The sequence below is a fragment of the Zootoca vivipara genome, chromosome Z1, assembly GCF_965207765.1.
Source record: "Zootoca vivipara chromosome Z1, rZooViv2.hap1.1, whole genome shotgun sequence".
Taxonomy (NCBI): Eukaryota; Metazoa; Chordata; class Lepidosauria; order Squamata; family Lacertidae; genus Zootoca; species Zootoca vivipara.
In genome coordinates this window covers 15,951,543-15,971,851 of record NC_142583.1, presented here as the reverse complement: position 1 = coordinate 15,971,851, position 20,309 = coordinate 15,951,543, and the positions used below count along the sequence as shown (strand labels likewise).

Below are 20,309 nucleotides of genomic sequence, written 5' to 3'. Positions count from 1 at the left end.
TCTGCTGAATCTGCTGAGAGTCATGCAAGAACATGTAGAATAAGCATCTTGACCATTCTTTTCATTGGGGTGACTAGAAATCAATAAGCTTAGAAAGTAATTGAGCTAATTGAGTTTCCGGTAGATATAGATTATTGTCATTCTGTGGCTGCTTAGTTTTCAAATTTCTCTAGTGCTGAGCAGTTTATCAGAAAGGCAGAATATCAAGAAGAAGAGTGATACAAAACCAATGCAAATATAAAATATTTACTACACATAAAACGGCAAAATAAGCACGGTTTATGTGATAAAAGACAAAAACAAGCAACAGAATGACAGATAAATAGAAAGTTAGGGTAAAACACACACAAATACTTCCCTAAAATGCTATTTTCAAACTAGATGACAGAATGAGACCTAGCTGGGCTTACCCGTGGAAGGAATACTACAGGATTGATGTCAGCTCTAAAAAGGAGAGCATTCAGTCATTAGGCTGGTCCACACTCAACATGAAACCACCTTTTAAAATAAACTTTGGTTTAATGCACAGAAGCACTTTTCTCTCTCCTGTTTTTGACAGTGCCATGCATGGAAGGAAACAAGCTTGACACGGCATTTTGGCTTGTTGTGACATGCAGAGCTGGACTCGTGTTTTTTTTCTTCTGTAAACAAAACCGCAAAAGGAAGCTAAGGTTTGTTCTTGGCTTACTGTTTATGGTTTATGTGGACAAAACAAATCACAAACCCAGGTTCACGTCAAGACAATCCAGATCCAGGCTTGTTTTCTCCCCTACCACTGCACAGTCAGGAACAGGAGAGAAGCAAGTTGCTTAAGTACGTTAAATCGTAGTTTATACTAAACTACAGTTTAACGTGTGAACTAGTTTACTGAATCTCAGTTGGGATGGAGGAATGTGAAGGACCTCTGGTGCTGATGTGAGCACAGGGAAAGAACATATGAAAGAAAAGTACGTTATACATTTTCAAGCAGGGATGGCGAACCATTTTCAGCCTAGAGGTGGTAATCTCTTCTAGGCCACATGATTGTGTGGGTGGGTATAGAAGCCAGAGTGGGTAGAGTAATAAATACAATTTTTACCTTTATACAGTAGGCTTGTTTGTATACACACATCCCTCTCTGGACTCCATCCAGGCAAGCAGGATTCATTATTAGAGTTCAAGGATACCTTCTAGCAAGGCACAAACATTCAAGGAGGATGCAGAACAGGGCCAGTGAAGGGCTTGGGGCTCCTGAGAGTGTCCTGGCCCTGAGGTTCCCCATCTGTGAATTAAAGCAACAAGTTCAATGTATGCTTGGCATTTGGCTGATCAAGCATATGGGAAACATTGCATGAGGATTTAAATAAGGCAGCTTAATTTGATTCTTAAAACTCTGTTTCTAACATCTGAAAATGTAGAAGTTATACTTGTGGGAGGAACATGAGCATTCTAGTATGGTCGGTTTTACAAAATACCATAATAAGATTCTCACAAGAAATTCCTGACATTTTTCTAGTAACAAAGTTTCTCAAGTCATTTTCTCCAAAGGACACAATAGAATAAATATTTGTTATAGCTGTCTATCTATGTTCCCCAAACCATAAGTTCATTACAGAAGGTCACCAAGATGTTTGTTGCATCAGCATTTCCATTTTAAAGGATGTTACCATTTTGAATGGAGTTTGACGAGGTATGTAGAACCAGCATTTGCTTGATGATCACTCAGCTTAGCTTCTCACTTAGTACGGAGAGCTCTACACTGAGCCTGTGCTAGGAGATCCCACAAGCAATATTTGGCAGTGTTATTTTTCTGTTGTTGTTGGATGTTCCTGTTCCTCAGCTTTTTCAATTGCTTTCAATATCTTGAGGCATGCCTTCAGATACCTTGCGTTGCAAACTCTGCTTTGAGGAAGGGGAGGGGTGAGACCATATATAGTAAGTTTGCCTGTAAATGGATCCATTAACTCGGCTCTTTAAAGCTTTTATGTTCCTGTTCACTCCCTTCAGTTCCTTGTTTTTAAAGCTTTGCGTTCTGTACATCCTCTGCATCACAATCCTTGCTAATGCTGCCATAGCTGAATTGCATGTTCTTTAGGGCCTATGTTCAGGGGACAGCCTTAGAAATTGAGGCCTGGTGAAGACAGGTGGGGTATTTTGTCTTGTCCTCCCAGCACCTTTACCCATGCCTTTTAGTTATCAGTCATTTGTTTTTTCTTTAAATAATCAAAAGATTATTTGGTTCTGTGGCTATGTACAGATGGTACCTTTTCCCCAAAGCTTGAAGGTTATAAAATATAGAAACATTATTGCTCACAATACACATGTTGTCTCCATGTGGTATCTGTCTAAACAGGTTTTGCCACTATCTCCTGCACATGCTCTAAGCCCAGAATGGGACAACTTTATAAAATGTAACAGAAGTCCTCTTGCAGAAGTCCAGTAGGAAAAGAATTTACAATTCTCAGAGGGGAGGGATGTGCTTTGACACTGGCACCTTGCTAACCTTTTCCTTGCATATGCTTAAAAAAATTTAAATCTGGAAAATCTATCCATTTAGGAGAAAATACTGGTTAAAGTCTCCAGGTTCTGGAGAAGGTTTCTATTCCACTTTCTGCACTGAGATTCTATTTCATCCTTTTGCAATCCGCTCTTTGCAATCATTATCAAATGTGCTGCCTGCTATTGACTGGTCAGGGTGGGTAGAATAGGGAGCCAGAAAGAAAACTGAGATGGACTCTAGAAAGGTGAGTAGCAGCAATGATGCTGAGGCACAAGATCAGGTTGTGATGTGTTGAACAGGGAGGGGAGGCAGATAATTGTATTCCTGTTCTGCAGAGTTCATCAAAGCATGTGGTCGGTGCCATGTTTGCTTGTTGCACTTTGTGATCTTGACACTCCTGATATAGCAAAAGTAATAGTGTGGCTGGAAAAACAAATCTTACCCTCATTTCTTTTCAAGTTCTCCTAGCATATATCTCATGCTTTCTTGCATGCGCATATACCCATGCACCATGCTGCTGGTTGAAAGAAACAGACAATTCTGAAAGTTGGTTCAGACAATAGTCTGTTTCCTTCTTCCAAGTCTGACTAGACAGTGTGTGTCCTCGGCACAAATGAAAATGCATGTTGCTGCTACATTTTTTACTTTGATTCAAGAAATGCCTAATGTTCTCAATGCTGAGTTGAGGGCCCTCATCTGCTTTCTACAGTAGTGGACTTGGGAGCTAGGGAAAAGCTGACTGCTACTACAGTTGTCTGTCCATAGAGATGTCAGTGTGTCCATGGTGATGCTGCCCCACATTTCTCTGATAGTGCGCTGCTGCTGTAAGAGGCCATAGCTTGTGTGGCAAGGGATCCTGTCCAGTTCTTTACTACAGTATAGCAGTACAACTGCATGTGGTGGGAGTCCATCTGCAGGGGTGGAATTTACTTTTATATGTTTTAGGCCAGGGGTAGTCAACCATTTTATACCTACCGCCCACCTAGAATCCTGAAATGCCCACTAGTGGGCAGTAGGGACCAGGTTAACAACCCCTGTGTTAGGCAAATAAATTAAGCTTCAGAAATATATTTATGGTATAATTTTCAGACAGGATAAACAAAGCTTCTTTGAACACGCCTGCTAATCTTTTCTTTCCCCCTTGCATTATTTTTCTTGCTTTTGAACTTTTCCATTTGTTTCTCCTATATTGCCCTCAAAAGCAGGGACACACCAACAACCAACATGAAATTTTGCTATCTCTATTAAAGAAATACCACAAAGTAGATGGAAAATGGGTGTGGCACACATGAAAACTTGTGGGATCAAATGTATTTGAATGATGTAAATCTTAAGGAGACAGAGATGCCTCCAAAGCAGCCAAGAGTGCTTGACTTCTTTATTCCCAAGTCTGTTAAATTTAAGAGGTCATTCAAGGAAGTTGTTGAATGTTATGTCTGCCCACAGTCTTACATCTAATTCCATGGCTTTATTTTACTCAGTAGGCCAGTAACGGTCGACTTTTTCAATGTTCTGATGACCAATTCAGCACATGGCCAGAGACTATTCTACATATTCAAGTTTGCACTTCAATTTACTTTCCAAGAATTTTCAGACATAGGGCTATAGTTGTGCACTGTTCACTTTAATGTAAAACAACCACAACAACAATTAGAGGAATCTGCCTTTTGGAGAAAGCAAAAGTTAACATGCGCTGTTGTTTTGAAAGCCTGTTTCCTTTTAGGAAAAAGTCAGAAAAGAATATACTATAACTATGCTTGTTGAAACTGGTCCTTTCAGATGTGAATCTTACCTAAATGTTAGCAGTAAATATCATGAAGAATCAAAGTGCAGGTTGATTAGATACAACCATAAAGTTGACAGCATGAGCAAAGACTTAAATTTTTATGTTAAGTTGAAACTAAAATAATGTTTATTGGATTCTTCATGTCTAAACTCTGATTTGATTTGAGGACAGTAGATCCTCTCTCATAATTTTAATGTGGTGCTTATATAATAGTTTTATGCCATCGTGAAGTTGAATATTAGTGATATCTCTGCATAGTGGGACTTGTAAAACCTGAAATTTTCCAGTGAAGTCCCATTTAGCTGATAAAGCAAGATGCATTGTATTTTTAAATATTGTAAACCACTTTGTGGAAGATTTCTTCAAAAATCAGAGTCTAAATCAAATAGATAGATAGATAAAATGTTTGTTTACTTTCCCAAAACAACAGTGACATTTGTTTTATGTGTAAAAAGATATTCTTTGTCAGACATATTTATTTCCCTGTCTCTCCTTTCATAGGTCATATTCTCATGACATAACTGTCATGAGCAAATGATGGTGGGGAGAAGATGAAAGGGCAGGCCCTGACCTATCTACAGGGAGTCTGTACGCATACTACCGTATGTGTTTTGGGCTTTCTTGGTACACATTTGCTCACCATGGTTATGTTGAGATATTAAAATGGAGTAGACCAGCAGTTTTCTTACTTCTATACCTTAAATCCTAACCCCTCCTACCAGACAGGAAAGGTTAAGTAAGTTTTGCTCTGGATGAAAAAATAGACAAATTGTACTTGCTTTCTCCATCTCTGTCTCTTTCTCTTTTTACATTTTTTAAATCTAGTAATTTTATATCTTACTAGATTTAAAATTTCTTATATGTAATTTTGATAATGTAACATTAGGCAGATACCATTTGTTTTATGCAGATTTGTAGCAAGCTTTGCCCCCTCTCGTCCTTCGGGTTTCAGGTTGCCATGATTTTTCAGTCTCCTGCATCAGATGGTATGTTGTGGTGTTCTTGTTATCTTTCCTTAATACAGAGAAACTAAGGCGTAGTCTTCCAAACCTGTCCAGGACATCTAACATCCAAGTTGAGTCTGTGAAAAACAGTAGAAGTGACTCAAACTTTCAAGTGCCAAATGGAGGAATATCTCGTATTCAACCTCAACCCTCATCCAGTAAGTATCTTTACAGTGATGCTGTAAACACGGCTTCTGAGAGTCGGCTGAAAACAATTAGTAGCGTGTTTACAGTTTCATGGTAAAGGGATTAGACATTTCATGCAGATAATGCAAGCTTGGTCAGATCTGATGTATGTTGGGCAAACGAGCATTTCAAAGTACAGTACTTAACAATGAAGTACATGTACATTGCCATCCCACATTACTTCTCAATATTGATGGATTCCTTACTGTCTGCTGTCCTGAATAGGAAGCCTTTTCTGCAATGGTCTATCTTGAACATTCCATAAGCTTGGTCTCTGTGGTGCAGTGGGTCAGTGGGTCTGGCTGTTAACCAGAAAATTAGTGGTTCAAGCCCACCCATGGATGGCTGTGTTCAGAATTCCTGCATTGCTGGGAGTTGAACTAGATGACCCTCAGGATGCCTTCTAACTCTTATGATTCTATGATTTGCTAATCAAGTGTAACTTGCATTTTTTATATTTAGCTTGCATTCATTATCATATAACATCTCTAAGCAAGGAATTATAAAGTCTTCTGAATTGCCCCTAGCTGTGTTGCAAGTTGCAGCTACACACTTTTGATTCCCGTAGGGTGATAGTAAAAAGTGTACTAATGGTCCCCATTTCCATCTTCTGCCATTCTGCCTTGGTTCAAATTTCAGTGAGTATCAAGCAGTTGAAGTGAATATGAAATGGGAATCTGAATTTCTGTTAGCTAAGGTAACTACATCCAACAGATGAATGACTGAAAATTATGACATCAAACTCAAAGTGCCTGCCAGCTTGAAAGATGGATTATAAGTTTTAAAAGAAAGAAGTTGCATTTTCATATTGTTAGTTTCACTTTTCAGTATTCATAACTGGGAATTACTTGGATCAGCTGTATACATAAACATTTTCAGAGGCATACACTTTTATAGCCATAAGATTGTTTCCTGAATGAGAGCTGATAAACCAAAGGAAAATGTCCTTTTGAACAAAGTTGGCATTCCTTTCTGCAAAGGATAAATTGTAAATTACTATACATAATGCAATAAGCTGAGCATAATAATAGAACTATGGGATCAAAGAGTAATAAGGTCTTGTATGAACAGGCTCTTTTATTAATAGGAGTTGAGGAGTAAGTGTTTACACATCCATGTTGCCAAAGAATCCGCCTCTCCCTTAATGGAACTTGTTTGAAAGGTGTGCTTATATATGTAAATGGAGATCTGATTTTTCAATTCCTGGTCATAATTTCCTTGTTCGTAAGGAAAGATATGAATTTCGTCCCTATTGTGCAAAATAATGTAGGAAGTGCTTTTCTATTTTGGGACTGAAATTTACATTCTCCTTCCCTTTTGAAAAACTAACAAATGCTTTCTTGGAAGCCTATAGCCAAATTACACACAAATACATGGTTTAACATTGTGTGTACCTTTGTTTAACGGCAGTTAGCAACCACTCAGGTGGCCTAGTCAGTATTTGGCCTATGGTTGGTAGAGAGAGGGAGCTTAATCACCCTCCCTAATCTTCATGAAAAATCCCCCCAAAAGCTTTTATTTTCATCACAAGGGAAACTTCTCTAAGTGTTAATGGGAGCTTCTCTCTATATATTTTTATTTAAAAAAAACAGCATGTAGCTTATCCTTTTTGTGTTGTTAAGGGATGGGGTACCTGTCAGTTGACCCTGCTGGCTGATATTTATAGGAGTTGGAGTCCAACATCTGTAGGGCCACAGGTTCTGCATCCCTGTGTATATATAATTTTGCATACGGAGATTCTGCTCTTTGGGGTTTTCCTGTATTTACTGATTTTTATTTTATTGTACACATGCAGTGGTCTTCTCACTCTTCCCTCAGGTTGTTGCACTGCATGAGCTTAACTTGGGAGGGTTCTTTTGATTTCTGCCTTTTCTTGCTTTTAGTTCACTCCCTAATTTATACTTTCACAAGCTGCAATACCTAACATATGGGTGGCGGTAATGAAAATTATGTCGGCAGTGTATCAGTGTAGTTTAAGCTTGTATAAACATAAATATTCCTGCCAACCTAGCAGTTCGAAAGCACGTCAAAATGCAAGTAGATAAATAGGAACCGCTACAGCGGGAAGGTAAACGGCGTTTCCATGTCCTGCTCTGGTTTGCCAGAAGCGGCTTTGTCATGCTGGCCACATGACCTGGAAGCTATACGCTGGCTCCCTCGGCCAATAATGCGAGATGAGCGCGCAACCCCAGAGTCGGTCACGACTGGACCTAATGGTCAGGGGTCCCTTTACCTTTACCTTTTAAACACAAATATATTTCATTAACAAACCTGTAGAAGTCTTGATGAAAATAATTTCAAACCTTTGCAAATGTAAGTTGAAATTTTGGATTTGTTTGGCTTCATTTTCATCCTGTTCAAGGCTTGTTCTAGCTCATGAAAAATGGGCACCTGAACATTCTCTGCCTTTTGTACAAGTTAGTAACCTCCTTATGGTTCTATTTTCTTAAGTGTGATTTATTCTGAAACCTTGTTTTAAACTTTTAAGTAGCACAGAAGGCAAATTTTGCAGTCTTCTACCAAACTGAAATTGTAGAATGAAAAAGGTGTTGATTTAGCTATTGACTGATATAGTGGAATCAATGTGAGCAACTTTATCAACAAATGTATTACTGAAGACACAAGTTATTCACAAGAAATGCCACCATAGCAGAGTGACATTCATCTGTAAGTTCTTGGACTCAAAACGTTAAATTTCTGATTTATTAATTATAATGCACAACTCGCTACTAAAATCACCCTCCTTTCCAAAGGATTGGAAAGTTACCAGTGTAAAACAAAATGTTTATATTGGGGTCAGTAGTATTTAACTTGTTCCAAACTTATTTGGACATTCTGCATATTACGCCAAGCTATTTCAAATGGTAAACACTTAAGCAAATTCTGTGGAACTCTACAGCTGAATAAGTTAGCAGTACAATGGCAGGTGTTTGATCATGCATAAAGTGGCTTTTAATTATAACTTTACGTATACATTGAATTGATTCCAACTACCTGGGAAACGGATTGTGAAGTTAAAATAGAAAGCTCAAGGAGGTATGGCAAATTCAAGGTTAGGAATCTCTAAAGGGTTGAAAATAAAATAGCTGTACAAGTTGATAGTGCACCAGTATTTGAAACACTGTGTCTTATTCTGGTCACTCAGTCTCCAGAAGGATATCTTTTTTTTAGAAATGACGCAGAAAACATGTGGCAAAGATGATTGGGGGCTGGAACAAGTATGGTGCAGCATGTGTGTGAAAAGAGAAATGATCTCGAACACTAGAACTGGGATCATCTAATTAAACTCCCAGTAGGTTTAGGGACGCAGGTGGCGCTGTGGTCTAAACCACAGAGCCTAGGGCTTGCCGATCATAAGGTCGGCGGTTCGAATCCCCATGATGGGGTTAGCTCCTGTTGTTCGAAAGCACGTCAAAGTGCAAGTAGATAAATAGGTACCGCTCCGGCGGGAAGGTAAATGGCGTTTCCGTGCGCTGCTCTGGTTCGCCAGAAGCAGCTTTGTCATGCTGGCCACATGACCTGGAAGCTGTCTGCAGACAAACACTGGCTCCCTTGGCCTATAGAGGGAGATGAGCACCACAACCAGTGTGTTGTCCGCAAGTGGACCTAACAGTCAGGGGAACCTTTACCTTTTAGGTTTAGAATATACAGAGGGAGCATATATTAATGCAGTCTGTGGAATGAATGCTCACAAGACGTATCTTTCTAAACCAAGACATACCCTTTTTGTGAGATTCCTAAATGTTTCGCTCTCTCCATCATTGAAGGCAGATACTAGATGGGCTTTTTCTGGCATTGTTTAGCAAGGCACTTCCTTGACATGAGTAAATACTTGATTTGAAACTGTATTTTGATGTTACTTGTCAGAGAAAGTGTTGGTTGGGTAAGATACCCATGGCTTTTTATACAGCATTAAAGCAAACAGTATATCCTACATGTATATCTATCCGCTATAGAAGGTTGTGGGCTGGACTATATTTTAAGGACTAATATTTATATTTAAATAGTTTTTTCAGTCCATAAGATTATTATTTTTAAGTAAGCTACACTGATTGTTGTTTATTAGATTTCTATATGTGACTTAATAGTGGAATCATAAATACACCCCCCCCCCGGCTCTGTAAGGGGAGTTCAGGAGAAAACAGTGCGTGGGGTGAAGGAGTGGAGAGATTGTTCCATTCGGCGAGCAGAAATGCTTACGCTGGTGGAACATTTGCAACAGTGCAACATTCAATTCCTCCCCACAGAATTGACTCCTGAGTAGCCATGCTTAAGTTTGTACCGTCAGAAAAAGTGGGCACATCCATTTATCCAAAGCAAAAAGAACGCATTTCTCCTTGCTGAAGGGAAGGGGGGTGGGGAATAAAGGATAAATAAGTGCTGCTTGGTGTGTATTAACAATTCAATGTAGCAGTAGTAGAACACAATTTCCTCAGTTACACTTTTATCTAGATACAGTACACTCATTCTAGTTCTCAATGCCATGTTGCTTAGCATAGTCATAAACCTAGAGAAGTGTGGGGCAGGTTCTTGTGAAGCCTGCTTTTGACTTGATCTGTGTTTAAGGAGCAGGCTACAGGATCTAAATTACTTTGCAGTGCCTCAATTCTTGCATGATTTCCCCCTCATTGTCTTCATCTATCTGAGTTTTGTTATTTGCCAAGCTGAGTTAAAACAAAACTCAGTGTGCTAGTAAATTGCTGAGAACCTGGCTTTAATCGGGATCCTTAAAATCCAAGTGATTTTTAAGGGCATATCTAATTTTGTTTTAACCTGGATTAGCAACACTGATCCTTGTAATAGGGGAATGAGATATTTCACACACAAGAAAGATGGGGAAGGCTTGGCTGAGCTCCATGTTTCTTTCCCATAAGACACTTAAGTTTCTTTAATGTATATGTGACTCAGTAATATATATATTTAATTTGACTTACGTTGGAACTGGTCTGAGGATGACAGTTGCAGAGGACCACCATATTGTGTTGAATTCTCAGCCATACTTGAATGCTTTTCAAGGATTGATTTGCCTATATGGTCCTCTCTATCTATGGCAGGCATTAGCTTACAAGAGTCCACTTAGATACAACAGCTGGCTTTAGATGACATTTTGTTGTTTGAGCTTGTTCCTGACTCTTCTTTATAGGTCAGAATTACAGTTTTTGATTAAAGCAGAAATACTAGCTTCAATAAGTGATCAGTCTTGTGTGAATTCCTGTGTGTGTGTGTGTGTGTGTTAAATGTGACCGTTGTGTTCTGAATTTAACCTTGCACTGATTTGGCTGTGGCATGCCTGGCTGGTGGCTTGTTTTCACTTCTGGGCGTGTGGATTGTTTTTTCCTCCTTGGGCTTTGGCCTGCACGAAACTCTTTGCCTGCTAAAACTCTTAACACAGTTTGTACCATGAAGCACCTGACATTTACATTGGCAATCCTTCTTAGTGTGGTGAGCATCACTTCTGTAAAGCAAAGCAAAGCACTCCTCCTCCTCCACTACTACTACGACTACTACTACTGAAGCCATAACAGCTTTTGAAAACTGTTATGCTTTTTTTGCTTCCTGATTTTTCCTAGGTAGATAAGGTCCTAAAATCTTAAGTGAATTTTGAATTCATTATCTTCTCTCTTTAGACAGATATAACTTGTCTTTGTTTCAACAGCTCTGCAAAGGCAGAAAAAAATGCCCCGTGTTGCCTTCAAAACCAAACAGCTACTTCCTACTCCAGCTACCAAAGGAGGTAAATTAGCTTACAGCCATTTAATGAAATCCAGTTAAATTCAGAAAATTGTTCCCTTGTGCTTAGACTTATGCAGTTGAAATAATGCAACTGGAGTCTAACAGCAAGTGCTTTTATTGGTGAATGAAATAGCATAAATGCTCCTTTATAGAACATTTCAGCATTGACTATTGGCTAGCTGTTGACTGTTGTGATCTTCGCTCATATGCTTATTACGAAAATAAGTGCTAAGTTTTAGCAAGCTTTGATCTTAAAACTTATTATCAGCACTGTTTTAGGATTGCTTAAATACCTTAACTGATAAAATAATCAGTCGTGCTAGAATTTATCCTATGTTCTGCTTTAGAAGCATAAGAGTAGGTTATATTAAGTTGGGGCAAACTCGTGTTTTCTAGGTTTAGAGATGGTGCCTATACCTTTGTTTTGGGCAATAGCACTGTCCACTGTCTTGGAGTTCTCAAAAGACTGGGTATGATTTTAAAGAATTCATTGATTACTCTTACCTCTTAATGCTATGGTCCATGGGGTCACGAGGAGTCGGACACGACTAAACAACAACAACCTCTTAATGGTTTTACAATTCAAGAAAAGTTAGTGCTAAGCTAAATTCTAAAGAGAACAGCTATTTAATTCAAGTTGCCCTCTTCTTTATTTTAAAGTAGCAGGCATATTCAGAACAGTTCTAAGGTTGCCTAACACTCTCCAGATATTGGTTCCTTAGTTGTCATTTTTATTCAGTCGTCTTTGTAGGCTGTTTGGGATAGCTGAACCTGGAAAACTTTTATACTTCCCAGAAATTAACAACCGCTCCTGGTTGAAGGTGGAGCTGTTGGTTTAGACTTTAGACAGATTATTTATCCCATTTTGTTGCCCTTAACGTCAATATTCTTTGTATAAAATCAGCACACATCATTTAAAACATCTGCTTAATACTTTGGTTCATAATACATAATTTCAAAATATATCTTGCATTTGTCACTGCTAAATGAGATATTTTAAAGAACATTTTGTCTAAGTATTTTGAAGCAGAAACATTTGCCAAGTGCAGTGCACTTGCAGAATACATGTGTATCATTTTCAAATAATTCTGCCTTATGTCTATTATTCATGTCATTTTGGTCTGGCTCCCTAATCTTAGCCAAATTATCTTTGGAGAGGATTCTTCATGTTCATGTTGCTATGACTAGGTGTGTAGAAAGTTTTTGTGTGTACAGTACAGTGTAAAGCTAATCAGTTCAGAATTTACATGATTTGTTACAATAGTCTTTTGAAAGTATGATCTCTTTAGACGCAAGGTCTTGAAGCCCATTATCTCAGTTCTTTTTGTACTTGGACCCATAGCATTGTTCTAATTATTTATTGATATTTTGTGATACACTCAATAGCAGTCCAGACTATTTGATCATTCACAAAGCACATTTTGTATCAGAATTTTATTTTGGACTGGGGCTTTCTGTGTCCTTACTCCTGAAACACCAGTCCCTTTTCTGCTTAGAATGGTTAATGGATAGTTAACTTCTTCCTAAATGTCTTCTGCTACCTAAGTTCAACAATATGCTACTTCTCTGTACTGTACCTATATCATACCTCTAACAATCTCTTGCATTTGTTTTGAGTACTGTAAATTCCTTTTTAAAGCAGGAAATGACCAGTTTGGGTTGTGTGGCATACTTCACTGTGGTTATTTACAATAAGCTATAATTCTCCTTTCCTTCTTATATCAGGATGTTGCTTGCTGATCAATACTATGGGTGGGTCTGTCGGTAGACACAGATAGATTATACCTATAGGGCTAAGATTACGCAAGGTCTTTATTCTCAGCACATGTGTTGTTGTTTGTCACTACATATTCCTCCATTATTATTATTATTATTATTATTATTATTATTATTATTATTATTATTATTGCAATGCTTGATTTAAGTGAAGGGCCATTATTAAGGCATATACAGGAGACCATTCAATTTTGCCTCGAGATCATTAATATTGATAAGTTGCAGTGTGGATAGTCTCTCCAGAAGTGTGGGTGTTCATAGATGTTCTGTAAGCAAAAGGCTTCTGTGTAATGGAATTAACTAGGCAGTCTATTAAGAATTACATAAAGCTGGTCATGGTTTGGAGCTCAAACAAAGAAATTCTTTTTTGAGCCACATGCTTCCTCTTGTAAAGGACCTATTGTTACAGCAAAATTCACAGCTGTGTGCAATAAGTGGGCAGAGTGGGGTGTTGGAAACTGAAATATTGTATAAAGTGACCTTGGATGGTTTACTTATAATTTGAAAAAAAGGACTAAGGAATCTATTTTTTGTTTTATTTTAAAGGGTATGTGAGACTATAAGAATCTCCCCCCAAAAAATAATCTTCAGTTTTATTCATAAAGCTCATGTTATAAACATTGTTCAGTTGTTCCAAAAACCTTTTTCTGTAGCACACTGAAACTGCATCCATTATTTCATTACAGGTTCAATGCCTTTTAAATCCTGCGATTACATTTGAGGTTTCTTGTACTTTTTACTTTTCTTATTTAGGAGTTTTTGTAGTTTGTTTTATTGGTCTCTTCTGAAACAGTTCACTTGCTTTTGGCTTTTTGCAGTCTAGGGTGTTTGTTCATTGTCTGATCATTGGCATGTCTTGTTCCATAATGCCACTGTGGAATGTTCCCCCAGAAACATGCCAAGAAGGATTCTCTATACACCTTTATCTTTTCTCAAGATGCTGTAGCCTGTGCAATTTGAGGGTCATGGGAGTTTTAAGAGCTTTAAAAGCAATTCAGACTTGGTTCTGATGTGCACAGTTATGTGAATTTAGGTTCCAATAATTTCTGGTGTGAGTTTGTAGTATTATGGTTTTTTTATTTATAAACCCTGCCTTCATCATATTGATTCCAGCATGTAGTTCACTTCCATGAAACACAAGGCCTGTGAACTATAGCTATATTTCCTAGATTTCTTAAAGGAATAGCATATTATATTGTCTCTATTTAAAACCTTCTCCATTGGGGTGCTTTTAACAGTCAGACATTGTCTCGTTTATAGTATACTCCCTAATAAATGTATTTTCACAGTGTACAGAACAAATTCAGTAGTAATGGGCATTTCTCATACTAAATGCATTTTTTAAAAAAATCTGCAGTGCATTACAAACTTGGCTAGGTTTGCTACATCATCTTATGAATAATTTGAATGAGAATGACTGTATGCATAACATATCTACCCCCAAAGAAAGTGTTGAAAATGGTCAGACCAAAATAGGCACAAAACTACTACTCTGTCTGTTAGCATAACTGATGATAGGTGTCCATTTTTATACTGCCACACATCAAATGTCAATCTCCTTCAATAGAACATTGTGAGTTTGTAGCAGGCTATACACGAACTCTTACCTTATAGAAAGATGTCTAAAACATCAATACCTCTGTGTTGTGTTGTGTAAATCCATAGTACATTGCAGGTGCTGAAACAGTTTCTGCCTATTTTTTAAGCTGCATTTTGTTGTTTCTTCGCCATTGAAAATGACATTCTTGTTTTGATGATTTTCCAGTACCTTCTCCCAGTAAATTCCGGTCCCCGGCAGCACCATCTCCTCTGGCTCTGAGACAGCCAGTAAAAGCGTTCAGTAACCATGGACCTAGCTCTGCTGTTCCAGAAGCTGTCCAGCTTTCACATAGCAGCTCTTCACCAGGGCCTTTAGCAGCTCCCAATTCAGTCTCTCCAAGCCCAGCCAGCAGCATCAACAGTGCTACGCTTACAAGACCCACAGGGACAACAGGGATGAGGAGTGGTTTGCCAAGACCTAGTGCCCCCTCCGCTGGGGGCATACCAGTGCCTCGTAGCAAACTTGCACAGCCTGTTCGCAGGTGAGTCTTGCTTTCATTTTAAGATTTCATACTGCAGTCTTCCATAGAAGTGCTTCCTGTATCAGGCTAAGGCCTTATCTAGTCCAGCATCTGCTCCCAATAGCAGCCAGCCGGATGTATCTGAAATGCTAAAACTGGTTAAATGTTAATGTTGTCTGTTAGTTACGCCAAGCGTATATTGTTAAAAGTTAATCTAATATTGGGGATAACTTCTTAAAATGAACAATAGTTGGTGCTAATTAATACCTTCAGTGAAGTGAACTGTAATTTGAAAGAAGCAGTTGCACTTGTATACTATGATCTAAGACTTTTGTGGGGATGTATTTTTGTGTTTCAGAACATTGCCAGCTCCCAAAACCTATAGCAATGTGAAAGATGAGAGTTGGAAGGACGGCTGCTACTGAACTGCAAAGCGACATCGCTCAGTAGGTACTCCTTCCCCAGGCTAAATGACAGATCAATATGCAGACTGATCAGATAAGACTTTGGGGGTTTGTAAATCCCCAGACCTCTGTCCTTAATTAGCACAAGCTGGCAGAGATTATAAAACAGCACTTTAATGACATTAACATCAGATACTTGGTGATCACTCAAATCACTTTTACATGAATCACTTTTCACCTCCGGAGCTTTTTCTCCTCTGCTACCTAAAAAATTGTTATAAATGCTCTCATGGATACAGTGGTCAACATCTGGGCAAACACCTAACACAATGCCAAAGAAACATCTATCCTGAAAAACAGCATGTAAAATCGTAAAAATAAAATTAAAAATAAAATCTAAAACATCCATATGTGACTTGATTTGATTTAAGGAAAATAATTTTCTGGAGCTGTACTATGTAAACATTAACATATTAATCAAAGGGGGGGAAACGGCTTGCCAAGTGCTACTGTGGTAGTGAAATTCTTTTAAACAATTGTGGAAGATTTGGATGGAGAAATTGCTGAGTCACAGTAGGACCATTTTATCTGGAGTCTCATTTGGGAGTGGTAGGGAAGCAATGTCATTGTTTTTATCTTTTTGAACAGTCTGGATGCAACAGACCTCATATATCTGGGTTGGATAGGTTGCATCTTTTTATGTTGACTTGACCCAAACTGGTTTTGTGTTGTTTCATTTGGATTGCCAAAAGGGCTTAGTATCAACTGTACAATCTTTCTAAACTTAGCAGTTCCTGGCTCAGGAAGATGGCCTTTGCTATCGCAAACGACATTTTGAAAAACACAGCAGCTCACACTCTTTTGAGAAGTCCTTTTTAAGATGAAATTTCCTTGAAAAGGGAGAAATTGTCCATTAAAATCACACCTCAGTGCTTACAGCCTGGAACTCAACTGAACATGCGTAGAGTTAACATAAAGAAAAGATTACTATGCACTTATACCCTAGAGATACAAAGGAAATGAGTTGTACTGTTGATACCAAATGATATATTCATGTGGGTAATGTTTCATGGTATGAGGGAATTTTCTTTATCTTTTTTTAAAGAAAAAAAAATGATTAGCTTCCTAAACTAATTTGTGTTTAATTGTAAATACTTCGTCCGAAGTTATTGCCCATGTTAGTATTTTAACGATGTACTTTGCCTTACACCTGTATTTTACATTGTTGGTAAGAGTTTAATAAAAAACGAACAAAAAACAACAACCCAGCCATATATGTTTACAAGATATTTAGTTCCTCTAGTGGCTGTCAGACTAACCAATACTTATCACTATTTTTACTTGTTTGCAGGGTTCCCTGCTCAGTTAAAAAAAAAACCCCTGCTGCTATTGACACCCTATTTCCCTCCCTTCACACACATACATACCTTTAAAAAAATTATATATTTTTGTTTTTTGCTGCATTGAACGACTGAAGATGTGAAAACAGCAATTTGGGAGCAGGTCCGTTGTAAATGTCTCTATGAATGGGGCAGTCTCTCAGTATGACATCCACTATGAGTCTGCAGCACTCATGAAGTACTTGGTAAAACAAGGCAGCCAGGATACTTTATATGTAATGACTGAAGAATCCAACAGGTTCTGTTGGAATGTGTGGTAGGTTGCCTTTTAACCTCATTCTTGCCTGCCTCATAATATGTGTGTTTTGAATTTTGCAGCAAATGGTAATTAATGCTAGAATTTCACAGTCCTCAGATTTTTAGTTTCCTTAGCTTAGTGGATTAAAAGCCATGCAACTTTTACTTGAATTGGATAAGTGAACAAGACAGAATAGGACCAGATCTCTGATCCAGCAGTTTCGTGATCCACGGGCAGTCTTTATTGGTTAAAAAAGAGACCCTTCATTTTGCCATGTTTAAGTTTAAGTCATGGGATTCCTACTGCAGGAATTTTTAGGATGCTGATTTCTAAAGACACATTATGGGAAGAAAGGTTTATGTACAAATCGAAATACCCAAAAAGAAGATTGGGCATTCTTTCAAATTCTCGGTTTAAACAGGTCTTATAAATAGATTTCTTCACAATTCTTTCCAATGCTACTTTTTTCATACGGTGGAATGATATGCACCAAGAATCATAAGCACAGTCTGGGAAGTGGAATTCATTTTAATTAAAAAAAATACTTACCCTGATCTTTACATTCAGTTAAAAGTCTGCCTGGACGAAATCTACTGATTTGGTGTGTCTTCCGAAATCAAAGTAGCCAATAACCTGTGGGAAACCTGAGGCAGGATTAACAGTGTTGTACTGTTAATCCAACACATGTGATGTTGAGCAAAAAAAAAAGCGAGGTACCAAAATATTTTAGGTAAAACTATCTAGCTGCATTTTTCAGACTTGGCTCTAATGAAGTAGATGTTGCAATTTTCAGAAGTGAGGAAATCCTAATTTGTGCTTTTGTTAGGAAAATGTTTATTTTATGTTGTTCAGAAATTGAGGTGTTACCTTTTTAACCAAGGATCGCCTTATTTTATAAACCACTTAAAAAAAATCAAACTCAGCTGTTTAATCATTTTGAAAGGTGTATTAAGTTCTGGAAACATCCTGCTGCTACATCATAATAAAAATCCAGAAAATACAAATTCCTGAAAGAAGAAAACTGCCAGTTTACTAGGGGAGATTTTGTGCATTACCAGTTTATTTGATTACCAGGACATCCTAGGGCTTAATGTGTTTAGAGGTTTGGGTATATTGAAGAAGTGTGGAAACATGAAACTAGTGCCTATGATTTTCTTAATTTATGTTTGATAATAGTAGTAAGGGTTTTTATGAATGTGGATTATTTTTAGTGCCAACAGCTCAGAATTGTTGTATGTATGTAGGCAGAAAAGAAAGGAATTCTGCTTCCAAAGTTATTTAATTTTTTTCTCAGTGTTTGAATGTTTTTGTAAGTGTTAATAAAAAAGTAAAAAAATGGAAAAAATATAAATATTCTTACCACAACATTCTTTGAGTCTTTTTTAAAAATAAAATCTGTATATACAATTCAGCATTTGAAATTTTGTTGAAGTTAATTTAAATACTCTGGTCATCTTCATTCTTTAGAGATGTACTTGCTATTGGACATCTGTGATTTAGAGCTAAGCAGGAAAACAGGAGTAAAAACTTACAGGCATACAGGGTTGCGCTTGTTCATTTTGCTGGTAGGACCAAATAGCTTTGTAGGAGGGATTTCCTGTGGGTAGGTTAAACTCCCCCTCCCTACTTGCCATTTTGGTCTTCCCCTAACTCTGTTTTATAAAAGAAAAGCATTGCAAGTTGAAGTCAAAGAACTTGTATATGTCGTATCTGATTTAATTGAGGGAAAAGTTGCTGCTTTGCTGTGTGTGTGTGTGTGTGTGTGTCTGTCTGTCTGTCTGTCTGTCTGTCTGTCTGTCTGTCTGTCTGTCTGTCTGTCTATATAGGTATGTAGGTAGGAGAAGCAATTCTACATGGCAATAGTTCTTTTATGAAGAGAACACACATAGCTTTAGAACGACATCTTGGGTGATGTTTATCTTCCTTTCTGTGTAAAGAAAAAAAGGCCACACATGGTTGCATGTCAGAATTACCGCATTTTTTGCTTTATAGGACGCACCTGACCATAGGACACACCTAGTTTTTAGAGGAGGAAAACAAGGGGAAAAATTTTTGCTTTCTTGAATTGTCCTAGGCATAGCAGCCAATTCCTTGAGGCCTAGGTGCCTTTGCCCCCCCCCCATTAAATATTTGAGGAAGCTTCTTTTGCAAAGGGGGAAAGCTCCATTTTTTGAGGATCAGCTCAAAGTTGTTGAGCTTACCTTGAAAAGGGAAAAAATCCTGTTTTTATGGGGTTCAACTTACAGTCCTGCAGCTTCTCTAGGAAAGGAAAGGGACCCATTTCTACAGTTTCCAGACAGATAATCTAATCAGCCAGTCACATGTCCTGGGGAAACAAACAGCCTCCCTCTGCAGATAACAATTGAGGCCTGGGCAAGGGGCCTGGGCGGGCCGGGAAGGGAGCTAGCTCCCTTATCTGCCTCCCTGATCTCTTGCAATCAGCTACTGAGCGGGTTCCTTTCAACACTCTCTTTCCCTCTTGTTAGCCTTTAGCTCTTTCTAAAAAATGAAAAAAGCACGATCTGCCTTTTGCCCCTGGGGAATACGGCTCCAGGAACCACGCATTCGCTCCATAAGACGCACAGACATTTCCTCTTACTTTTTAGGAGGAAAAAAGTGCATCTTATGGAGCAAAAAATAAACAGGTGGATTCACATCTGCTTCCCTTATTCACCTAAACAGCTGCATTTGCCTTTGCCCATACAGAACTTGTTTCAATTCAAATATTTTTTCCTAAATTGGTTAATGTTGTCACTTAGAAGTGACTGTGTGAAATAGCCACTATGTGTCTGTAAAAATGAGATTGTGTCCACCTGAAACAGAGGCTGATAATATTTGTAATTGTGCATTTTAAGCGATGTTAATTAGACCTCAAAGGTATTTCTGGTTAAATTACCAGTATTCTGTTGATTTGTTAACAGTCAAGCATTTCAGTGTTCCCACATAGCTGGCACAGAGGACTGCTTAGAAAAGGCAGCTCCTTTTGATTCTTCATTATTTGGAAAACTTGAGTGAAGGGAAATGTACAATCAGTAGTAACATTGCCAGCACAATACTTGGCTTCAGAAGATGAAGAAGCAACAATGAAAAATGCACATTTGCTGCCTACAATATGTTTGCAGCCAGAATATAAATACTGGGTTCCTTTTGTAGGCCCCATTTTAAGCAATACATTTACAGGAGAAGGAACCTTCAGTGAGAATGAACAATTTCAGCCGACAACAATTGTTTCTATTTTATCTG

At 38.1% G+C, this 20,309-nt stretch overlaps 1 protein-coding gene across 5 annotated transcripts in view; it reads left to right on the top strand.

The window, feature by feature from the left end:
• The window catches only part of SLAIN2 (SLAIN family member 2), a 34,976-nt gene extending 16,499 nt beyond the window's left edge, over nucleotides 1–18,477 (top strand). The window contains exons 6-10 of one of the 5 annotated variants that reach the window (XR_015947855.1): nucleotides 5,290–5,427; nucleotides 11,112–11,189; nucleotides 12,914–12,996; nucleotides 14,730–15,045; nucleotides 15,383–15,836. Coding sequence is in view for 4 of the 5 variants with exons in the window: in XM_035111983.3 (XP_034967874.3) it covers nucleotides 5,290–5,427; nucleotides 11,112–11,189; nucleotides 14,730–15,045; nucleotides 15,383–15,449 (599 nt within the window). In the remaining variant the exon portion in view is untranslated. Of the gene's footprint in view, nucleotides 1–5,289; nucleotides 5,428–11,111; nucleotides 11,190–12,913; nucleotides 12,997–14,729; nucleotides 15,046–15,382 lie in introns of all 5 variants that reach the window. The other 4 variants (XM_035111983.3, XM_035111985.3, XM_035111984.3 and 1 more) reach the window with 4 other exon arrangements.
• Nucleotides 18,478–20,309: the final 1,832 nt, after the last annotated feature.